Genomic DNA, 10,318 nt, shown 5'->3' with positions numbered 1-10,318 from the left:
ACAGACTGAAGGATGATTACAGCCTACAAGGGGATACTATTGATCAGCCAATCCACCACACAGACACCACAATCTCTGGGTCCAGAAGAGGGGCAGGTCAGGAACTGCGAGGACATTTCGGAGAGTGGGGCCGGGCTAAGAGGGCTGTTCATACCTACAATATTAACTAAGAAACATTAACAGAGAACTTTCACCTGCGGGGCATTGTTCCAAGTAGCCCCTATGGATTAACCATAATCTTGTGTAGAACCCCATGAGCTAGGTGCCAAGGTCATTCCCATCGTCCAGATGAGAACATTGAGGTTCTTGAGGCAAGGAATCCAGGACAAGGTCACCCAAGGAAGCTAGCAAGGGTGGGAGCTGGGATAGTAACCTGAACAGCCCCCAGGGAGATCGTCCCTTTCCATCTTCCTGTGAGGCAGGTGAGGACATTTGTCGAGCACTTCGCTGCCGACCAAGGTCACACAGAGCAGCCTAGACTGGCAGCAGGGTTTCCCAAGGCATTACTGGGGGGTGGGGCTCGGGCAGAGCAGCAGTCACTTGATTAGTACCTGAGAGCAGATAATAATTTCCTCTGGGAAAGGCTGCAAAGGGCAGGTTCATCTCTGGGGTCGGGGGGTGGGCACAGAAGTTATAAAGAAAGAGAAAAAGAAAAGGCAGGAAAAAGAAAAAGGAAGGGGAAAGAGACAAGAGGGGGTAGGAGAGAGAGGGAGAGAGCCGAGCCGAGCGTCTTCCTCCCAAGGTCGTGGGAGCGCCCGAGGGCACCCAGCTGGGCGCCCCAAAGGCAGCGGGCAAGGCTGGCCGCCTTTTTCGGGGGCCGCTAGGGGTGCGCGCGGCGAGGCGAGGCGAGGCGGGCTTGCTCCGGAGCGGCCCAGCCGCCAGCTTCCCCAGTCGGGGGTTGACTGAGCCCGAGCGGCGGCCGGCCCTGCGCGCGCGTGCTGCGCGCGGCGGGGGTCGCGTGTGTCGGGGTGGGAGTGGCGTAGCCCGCGGCGGGCGGGGAGCCGGGAGCCACGCGTCCGGGCGCAGAGCTGGTGAGCCGGCCGCGTTGCCTCGGCGCCTCAAGACTCCTCGGGGCCCCGAGCGGAAGAAGACTCTCGCCCGAGAAGCCCGATCGTCCGGCTCGGGCCGAGCCGAGCTTCCGACGTAGCAGCGCCGCGTCTCCAGGGGGCCCGAGGCGCGCGCGGAGCGCCTGTGCGGCCGCGCCGCGGCGTGGCACTTGGCCGACGCTCCCTGGGCGGCGGGGCCCGCCGTCCCGGAGCCCCGAGGACCGGCCCCCTCCCGCCCCTCGTCCGGCCTCCGCGCGCTGCCTCCGCCCCCGGCCCCGGCCGCCCGCCCCCAGGCCCGCCCGCTCGCCCTCCCGCCGCGCCATGCGCCGGGCCCGCCGCTGAGCCCGGCCCGCCGGCTCGCCCCGTCCGGGATGGGGCGCCTGGACGCCTGAGTCGCCGCTCTGCGCGATCTCCGCGCCGGGGGAAGGAGCTGGTGCCGCGCGGCCGCGCTAGGATGGAGGTGTCCGGCGGCCGCGATCCTGGCGGCGACGGGGCAGGGGACAGTGGCCCGCCGGACCCCCTGGCGCACGGCGCCGCTGCGCCCAACTCTGGCCCCTGTGCAGCCGCTCGGGAGTCGGAGCGCCAGCTGCGCCTCCGCCTCTGCGTCCTCAACGAGATCTTGGGCACCGAGAGGGACTACGTGGGCACCTTGCGCTTCTTGCAGTCGGTAGGTGTCGCCCCCGGGGGGAGCGCGGGGACAGTCTCCGCTCCGGCCGCCAGCCCCGCTGCGGAGCTCAGCGGGGGCCTCCGGCGTGGGTCCCCACAACCTGTGGCCACGGTCCCCGGGGGGGTCTCGAGGATCGCCTCAGAGGCATCCCGCGGGGCGCGCAGAGCCGTGGGGGCGATCGGGCTGCTCCAGAACTGGGCTGTCGCCTCTCTTGCCGGCCCGCGGGTCCAGCCCCAACCCGGGGTCTCCTGCACTCCGTACCCCCCCCCCGCCTCCCCTCGCATACTCAGCCCTTTTGTCTTTTTCAACCCCCCCTCCCCTTCTTTCAAACAGTTTTAAAATTAGTTACATCCGCGAGGCAGGGTCTCTGGGACCCAGGCGCCGAGAGCTCGGGCTCCTGCGTTCCCCACCCCCCCACCGCCGGGGATTTCTTTGCCACCTAGCGCACCACGGACTACTCATCTAGGACGGACCTTGGAAATCCTCGAGCCCAGCATCCCTGCGCGCCCGGCAGATTAGGATAAAACCCAAAGCCCAGAGTAGGAACAGAGGCCGCCAAAGCCCCCTGGGTAGGACCCCTCTTTCCCACGCACACGCAGTTGCTGAGGCTTGGGACAGTGGGTTTCAAACTCACGACTCGCCGGTTCCATCCCATCCCCCCTCCACCCCCATCTCCAAGTTGCCAAACCACTGGCATCAGATTCTGTAAAATAACTGAGCGCTTATTATGTGCCTGGCGCCTACGTGTGTCGTGAGAAGGTTGGACCTTCCCAAGTGGCCCACGAAGTAGGGACGAATACCTCCCTCATTTTTCAGATGGGAAAACTTAGCCCCAGAGGGTCTGAGTAACTTGCCCAGAATCAAACAGCTGTTTAACTGGGGATACTGGATTTTTAACCAGGGCAGCCTCCGCCAGTGCTGCAAGCCCCTGTTCTGTACTGCATTTCTTTTTTTGTTTGTTTGTTTCTTCTCTTTCTTCTTCTTCTTCTTTTTTTTTTTCGTCTGTGAGAGGGAGGAAGGGGCCACTTCCCTACCGTCCTAGGAAGTGAGAAAAGTGGCTAGAGGGTGGAGGGGGTGGGTCTGAGGCAGCCTGGCTGGAAGTTAGGAGACTGGCAGGGCTTTAATCTCCAGCCTCCTGCTGGGACCTCATTTACTCCCTTCTCTGCTCTAGGAAGTCTTTTAATCCTGGTGCAGGAAGGGCTGGGGGCAGTGGGCAGCGGGGGCAGTTGGTGGTTCCTTCAGAAACCCCAGAGCCAGGCCGTGCAGTTTCAAGTCTCCCGGGGAAAGAGAGAGGCTCTGGCATCCTCTGGGATCCCCTGTGGCTTAGGGGTGCAGCCGAGGCTGTGTGAGGTCTGAGTTTTAACTCCAGGAGGATGGAGCCCTTCTCTCTGTGAAAGGAGGTGTGTGTGTGTGTGTGTGTGTTGAGGGGGTGGTGGTAGAGAGTTGTGCGGAGGCATTGAAAACCTTTTGGCTAAAGGACCCTTCTAGAAAAGCCTGTGAGAATGAAGCAGGATTGGCATTTCTTTCCCATCCCTCCCTCTCTCACAGAAAAAAGAAAAAAGAAAAAAAAAGGATCTGCTCAGTTTGAAGCTGGCAGTTTCTGAATTAAAGATGTAGGCAGCCCTGGTGTCTCTGAGCAATGTCAGCTTCCAGGGAACTCCTCACTTCTCCTTCTGAGCCACTCCCTGCTTCTTAGTCTGGAAGGGAAAGAGCAAAGACAAGCCAGTTTTTACATTAATGGGGAAGAAAAGATACCTCGTACTCCCACATCCTTGCCCTGGATGGTGTGATGCCTTTCGGAAGAGATAGGAGATGGTGTTTGGGTTCACTGTGGTTTTAAATTGTCCACGTGTGGAGTCTGAGGAAGCTGAAATAATGGAAATTGATTAGAATCCATCATTCTTCTTATTAAAAAAGGACAGGAAAAAGATAAAAGACTTCTACACTTCCATATCGTCCCCTTGACACTTTGAATCTGCTGAATTCATCCTTTTTCTTTCTTTTGGATTGCCTGTCGGTTTCGAGATGAGGTGGTTCTGACTTTGACATCTTGGATCACTCTTATACCTGTCCTGGCCTCAGTTTCTCCACTTGTCAAAGGCGGGGAGGGGAAGCCAGGCTTTCTTTCTGCCTGGTCCTTCTGGGTGCCCCCAAGCTTGTGCCAGCAACAGACTGATTGTGTAGCTTGACCAGGCGTACCTCAGTTGTGAGCTGCAGGAGACCTCTCTTGTTTTGCTTTATCAGAAATGGTCCCTAAACAACCCAAGGGCTTTTAGTTTTGAAAACCCAGGGCTTGGAGCTTCATGAACTGCTAATTACCAAGAATTTCCATGGCAGCCAGGCTGGCAGCCTGCAGGTTGTGAATCTCTCTTGTCTTCCCACTCCCTCCTCCCAGCCTTTATGTGATACTTGCTGAGGGACTGTTCCTGCTTGGAAGAAATGTTGGGTAATCCCTCCTTGCTTTTAATTCCATGTGGCAGAGGCAGGTCTTGAAGGGCTGCCCTGGCCTCCTTGAGTCCCTTGTTTTAAGGTCCCCTTGCCAGTGGAAATGAATTTCTGTGGTAGACCGAGCATTATGGAAAATGCAGAAAAGCCAGGTCTTAAGTTCCTGTGCTAGTGAGGGCATGTTCTAGCCAAGGGTGGCAGTATATGAGTGTTTCCAGAAACCCAAGTATGCGGTTGAGCTCTGGAGCCAGACTGCTGGAGGTCAGGTCCTTGGGCTCTGTGACCTTAGGCAAGTGGCTTGACCTTTCTGACCCTCACTTTCCTCATCTGTAAATGGAGAATGATAGTACATCTTATAGGGTTTTGAAGAGGATAAGTGAATTATATTAATATATATAAAGCACTTAGAACAGTGCCTAGCAGGTTGTAAGGCAATTCTGAGTTATTATAATTAATTGTTATATGATACTTAAAGATTACAGATGATTAGGATTGTAGGATTCTAGTAGCCATCAGGCAGGAGTAGTCAGGGAGGGCTGCCTGGAGGAAGTGAGATCTGAGTCATTACTGAAAGGAGGACAGGAACTCGGGGTGAATTTCCTTTTGATCATCTACATTCCAGAACTAGTGGTTTTGTTTGGTTCTGGGTTTGGGGGCTCTCAGGTTCCTCCAGAATCTCCGCATCTTTCCTTATCTCCTTCAGGAGCTGGATTGCACTTTCAGCCTTATCTCCAGTGGGGCCTGACTTTGGTGTCATATTCTCTGTGTGTTTATTGAAGAGTCATGGGAAGGGAAGGACAGCCCTCTCCTATTGATGCTGGCTCTCTCTTGGAGGACCCCCTAGAGGTGGCAGGAGAAGATGCCTCGGGTTTTGAGAACCTTGGATCTCATCCTTTAGAAGCCCTGGCTGTGTTAGGTGCACCGTGTATACGCTTGTTAATAATGATAATGACAATGATGTTGCTGCCTGCCATCGCTGTGTAGGAGCTGACACTGATTCATTGCTTACCTTTCTATCCATTCATTTGATCTTTCCAGCACCCCTGTGAAGGAAGTGCTGTCTTATCCCCACTGACAGAGGAGGAAGCTGAGGCAAAGATAGTTTAAGTGAGCTGTCTGGTTCATGCAGACAGCTGCCTGCCCTGGAACTCATGTCTGCAGCCACTTCACAGACTGCCTCTGGCTTATAAAGGGCTTGACTTGTGACTTTTGGAGGTGGCAGAACTGGGATTTGAACCCAGGCCTGTGTGACCCTTCCCCTTTGCCTGGGCTTCCTCTGGTTACTTCCCCGCTGTGACTCCTGTCTCTTCTGCAGATGGGCACAGCTTAGAAGAATGGAAATGTCAGGCTGCTGGGTTCCTCCTCTGTACTCCGTGTCTCTTCATGGCGTGAGGGTTGAGGGTGGGGCTCTGGAGCCAGACTGCTGGTGTTCAAACCCTGGCTTTACTCCACACTGCCTGTAGGGGGCCCTGGGCGGGTCACCAGCCTGCTCTGTGTCTCAGTTTCCCCATCTGCATAATAGTCACAGTATAGCAGCTGCTGCATCATGGAGGAAAGGTTGAATTTTCCGTGAGCCTGACGTTTTCGCTGTTAGCTCTGTGCCAGGCACACAGTAGGTGCCCAGAATGCTCTGGTAGCTTTTTGAGGGGATGTGCAGCATTGGGGGGCAGAAGAGTTGGTCTTTTGGGGGCTCAGAGTCTTCCTCTTTAAAGAGAGGCCGGGTGATCCTTGAACCCACTTGCCTCATGTTTAGATTGGTTTGGGGTCTCCACCTACAAGTCAAGGAGGCTGCCTTTGGGGACAGCTGCCAGTGGGTTCCCTGAAGGATGCATCATCCAGCCTGGGTGGATGGGCGGAGAGACTGCTGTGTTGGGGTGGTCAGCAGACCCCTGAAGGGCTCCCCTTGGCCCTCTGATGAGAGAAAGGGCTCCTTATTCCTCCATGATGCAGCAGCAGCTGTACTGTGTCCCTTGTACAGATGGGGAAACTGAGGCACAGAGCAGGCTGGTGACCCGCCCAGGGCCACCTACAGTCAGTGTGGAGTAAAGCCAGGGTTTGAGCACCAGGACAGGACAAAGACCAGTCACTCTCAGACACCCACAGGTCTGCCTGAGCTGGCTGGGCCGGGGTCCCCGAGGGACAATAGGTAGAGAGCTCCCAGAATGCTTTCTGTGGTTCTGCTTTTTGAGGGTAGGAGACGAAAGCTTTTCTTCTCATTGGAGCTCTGCTTGCCAAAACAAGAAACTGTGGTTTTGTGTTGTCACTTTTTTTTTTTTTTTTTTTAGATTTTTGTCCTCTTAGTCTGACACTAGGGAGCGATGCTGGGGGGTGGGGGTGCGTTTTAAATTCTGCAGTCACAGAATGACCTGCCCGGTGACGTGGGGGAGTGGTTTCACAAGGCTGTGTTGTGCAAAGTAGGATGCTCAGAAGTTCCGCCTTGGGAATATAAGCAATAACCGTAATATGATATACGTTGTATGTATGACATGACAGGAATTGGGAGCAAAGGATGGAGAGATGTGTATCTTGTGAAGAAAGGCAAGCAGAAGGATAAGAAAAGGAAAAAAGGTTCTAAGAAATGCTTTTTAAAATGCCCTTTCCATGTAAAATTAAGCATATGTATGAGAATATATTTTTTACAACTCGCCAACAGAAGGAATGATTGTATTTTCAGCCTGATTATTAGTTGAACGCACAGCAATAGTAATAATAATTTTGCTAAGACTTACATAGTGCTAGATGCTTGTAAGCCCCAGGTAAAGCATTCTCTATGTATCAGCTCCAAATTTCCAGGCGTTAACTGTGCTTCCTGTTCTGCAAATGAAACAGAGGCACAGAGAGGTCAAGTCAGTTTCCCAGGGTCACACAGTTTGACGGAACTGGGATTCAAACCCAGGTAGTCTGGCTGCGCAGCCCACGTTCTTAAACCCTGAACTGCCCCATCAGGGTGCTGTGTTCTCAACCCACATTCCTGCCTGACTTCTGGGAGGCCCACGTGGGCAAGAATTAAGCCCAGCGATCCGAATGATCTGAGCTTTAGGACGCGAGGAACCCAGGACCAGGCCACTCTGTATTGGGCTGAACGTCATCAGGAAAAGGCGGTGAAAATTTTGTGATGATAAAAACCTTAGCATCCGCAGGAGTTAGGTGGGGCCCCTCTTTTGTGTATGGCAGACACAGCTACGTACAGGTAAAGCCGTAAAGAGATTAGACTGCTTTTTTTAGAGGTAGAGGCAGCATCTGCTGTGTATTCCAGTCCGTGTTCCAGGCCACGAGGATGCAGCCAGCCGCCAACGGGGCAAACGTGGTCGTTGTCCTTATGAGAGAGATGAGTCAACAGGAATGCTTGAACTCACGCATTTGAATGAGTGTGTTCTTCAGATAAACATCCCAGACGCCCACTCACTATTATTCCGATGTTTGCTCTTGTACCTGTTGCTCTGTCACTTTAAGAAGAGATGGACGGGGTTGGTGTCCCTGGCTTTTGGAGGCTTCAAGGGCACCACTTTCTTCGAGAGTATCCCTTTTATCAGGCCAGTGAGCAGAAGAGCTGTTGGACTCGGGGCCACACCCTCAGATTAAGAAACCCACATCCTCTCTGCTTTACAGCCGGCCCTCTCTTAAAGCTTTTGTAAAAGTTGAGTCTTTCAAGTAGGCCATGCTTCGCTGCAGAACTTTACCTCCCAGATTTTTGTGTTTTCTCTTCTCCAATAGACGTAGGTTTTCTGGCTGGAACCCTAGTGGGAAGTGGGTAACCAGAGTTTGCTGTGCCATTGGCTTTGTTTCAAAGGCACCGGCTGAGGTCAGAGCTGGTTCTTGCCCCAGAATTTAGGAGATATAGAACTTGTGAGCAAGCCAGAGGCGGAGGGAGGGTCTAAATCTCCTTGTTTTGCAGGTAAGGCCCCTGCAGAAGTTGCATCCCCCAGAGGGAGGTGAGCCCTGGTCAAGGATGGTGCCTGAGGCTGGTCGGGGTTCCATCCTGAGAGTTCTGGGGAGAGAAGGCTTGGGGGCCTTCTCTGGGGACTTGTGTTTTAGCCTGGATCCACTGTCCCCCTTAAACAGGTTCTACAAGGGACATTTCCAGCCCTCGCAACTGATTTGGGGTGAATCCCTTCATCTTTCAACCTTTGTCACTGTTGACACATTCATTGGGCAGGGTTATTCTTTCTTTGTGGGGGTGTCCTGTGGGTTGCAGGATTTCAGAAGCATCCTTGGCTGCCACCTACTAGATTCCAGTAGCGTACCCTTCCCCCAGCTGGGGCAATCAGAAGTGTCTCCAGACATTGTCACATGTCCCCTGGGGGCAAAATAGCCCCTGGCTGGGAATCACTGGCTGAAACCTCCTTTGATCACCAGCTCTGCTTTTGGACCATTTGAAGGCAACTGCATGTGTAGCATTGATATGTGTGTGTGTTTACATAAATGGCATGGTGCGGTTTGTATTTTTCACTCTGCAGTGTGTCTTGGGTTCACGGTTAAGGGCACAGACTCTGGAGACAACAGCCTGTGCTTGAAACGCAGCTCTGCCCCCGTGTGACTTTGGACGAGTCGTTTTGCTTCTGCGAGCCCTGGTTTCCTCATCTGTGAGATGGTTGTAGCCCTCCGGGGGTGGCTGCGAGGATGGAGTGTAGTCCCTCACACACCTGGAGCAGCTGGGTCCTGGGGCAAGATCAGTCTCCCCGAAGTACATGCCGCAGAAGGAAGCCCCGAGGAAGGAGGGAAGCCCTCCAGACTCCCAGACGAGTCTGGCTTTTTAGGTTTATTTTTATTTTCTCGACTCTTTGAGGGCCAGAAGGGAATCTGCCTGTCCGCCCCTCTTCTGTCGTGTGGTCAGACACACAATCTGTGTTTACCCGCCTGGTTCCCTCCCCAGGGTGGAGCTGGCAACTGATCCCTTGGTTCTGGGCCAGGAGAGGTGAGGCTATTTCAGGCTGGCTGGCCTGGGGCCACTGAAGGTTGGTAGCAGCAGGTGGCGCGTTGCGCGGAGGGCAGGTAGCTTCTGCAAGAAGCTGCTCCCCGGAGGAGTTAGGCCAGGCTCACCGTGGGGTATAGGCAGTCAATGCTTTCATTCACAGATTCACTCACAAATTCACTTCTTAAACAAACAGACGTTAAGCACCTACTAAGTGTCAGACATATGGGCTGGAGGTTGGCATATGGCCAGTACAAGATGGACAAGGTTCTTGCCCTCGTGGAATCTTCACACAGTACAAAAAGAGATCGCTTGAGAAAGTGACAAGAGGTGTAATAATGATAAGATAACCCACTGAGGCCCTGCTGGGTGCCAGGTACTATATGAATTAGCTCTTTGAGTCCTGCAGCGACCCTTTGGAGTAGAGACTGTCATTATATCTATTTTGCTCCTGGGGAAACCAAGGCCCAGAGAGGCTGAGGAAATTGTTCAAGTCCGCACAGATTGGAGTGGGTAGAACGTGGAGATACACTGGTGACGGAGGTGGTGGCATCTGTTGAGATGAGGTGGTCAAGGGAGGCCTGTCTGAAGAGATGGCTGAGAAGGAGCCCGCCGAGGAAGGAGCTGAGAGAAGCGTGTTCTGGGTGGTGGGCACAGTGTGTGCAAAGGCCCTGAGGCAGGGCCCGATTCAGCTTGCTGAAGAGGAGCTGAGGTTGGCGTGGACAGCAGGGGTTCTGGTGGCGTGAACCTCACGTGCATGGTGAGCCGTTTGGGCTTGAGTCTTAGTGGGATGAGGAGGCCCTGGGGTGTGGCACGGTCTGACTGGGGATCTGAAAGTCAGGACTGCACGGCGCCCTTCCCAAGGTCCAGCAAACACCTCCTGCTTCCTGCCTGGGCACCCAGCCAGGAGGCAGGACCACATCTTCCCCTCCCACAGGCAGATCCCCCCTGTCTGTGCCCCGGCTGTCTAGTGACCTGGGCCATTTCTGTCCCCTGTCTGGGTGGGTGCTGTGAGCCGACCACACGTGGAGGGGAGTTTGTGCCCCTCTTCGTGGCCTGGGTGTGGTCAGGCTGCACCGGGAGGGCTGTTGAGGTCCGACGGGTCCCTGCTTCCCGTGAGGAAGGGGCCACCCCATGTTTTCTGTTCAGGAAACTGATTTGCATGATTAAAAACTGTTCGGTGGCACCTCTGACTCCACCCTTCACCCACAGCCCTCACGGCAGCACTTAACCTGGTGTCAGCTCGCG

The 10,318-nt window shown here is 54.6% G+C and overlaps 1 protein-coding gene across 1 annotated transcript in view; it reads left to right on the top strand.

Annotated features, from left to right (window-relative positions):
- The first annotated feature begins 1,346 nt into the window (after nt 1-1,346).
- The window catches only part of PREX1 (phosphatidylinositol-3,4,5-trisphosphate dependent Rac exchange factor 1), a 175,013-nt gene continuing 166,041 nt past the window's right edge, over nt 1,347-10,318 (top strand). Inside the window, exon 1 of the mRNA XM_065922136.1 lies at nt 1,347-1,713. Within this exon, the coding sequence (XP_065778208.1) occupies nt 1,501-1,713 (213 nt within the window). The 5' untranslated portion in view covers nt 1,347-1,500. The remainder of the gene's footprint in view (nt 1,714-10,318) is intronic.

Source organism: Muntiacus reevesi, chromosome 2, assembly GCF_963930625.1.
Source record: "Muntiacus reevesi chromosome 2, mMunRee1.1, whole genome shotgun sequence".
Classification (NCBI taxonomy): domain Eukaryota; kingdom Metazoa; phylum Chordata; class Mammalia; order Artiodactyla; family Cervidae; genus Muntiacus; species Muntiacus reevesi.
Note: the sequence above shows the minus strand (reverse complement) of the source record. Positions and strands in the feature narration are given on the sequence as shown.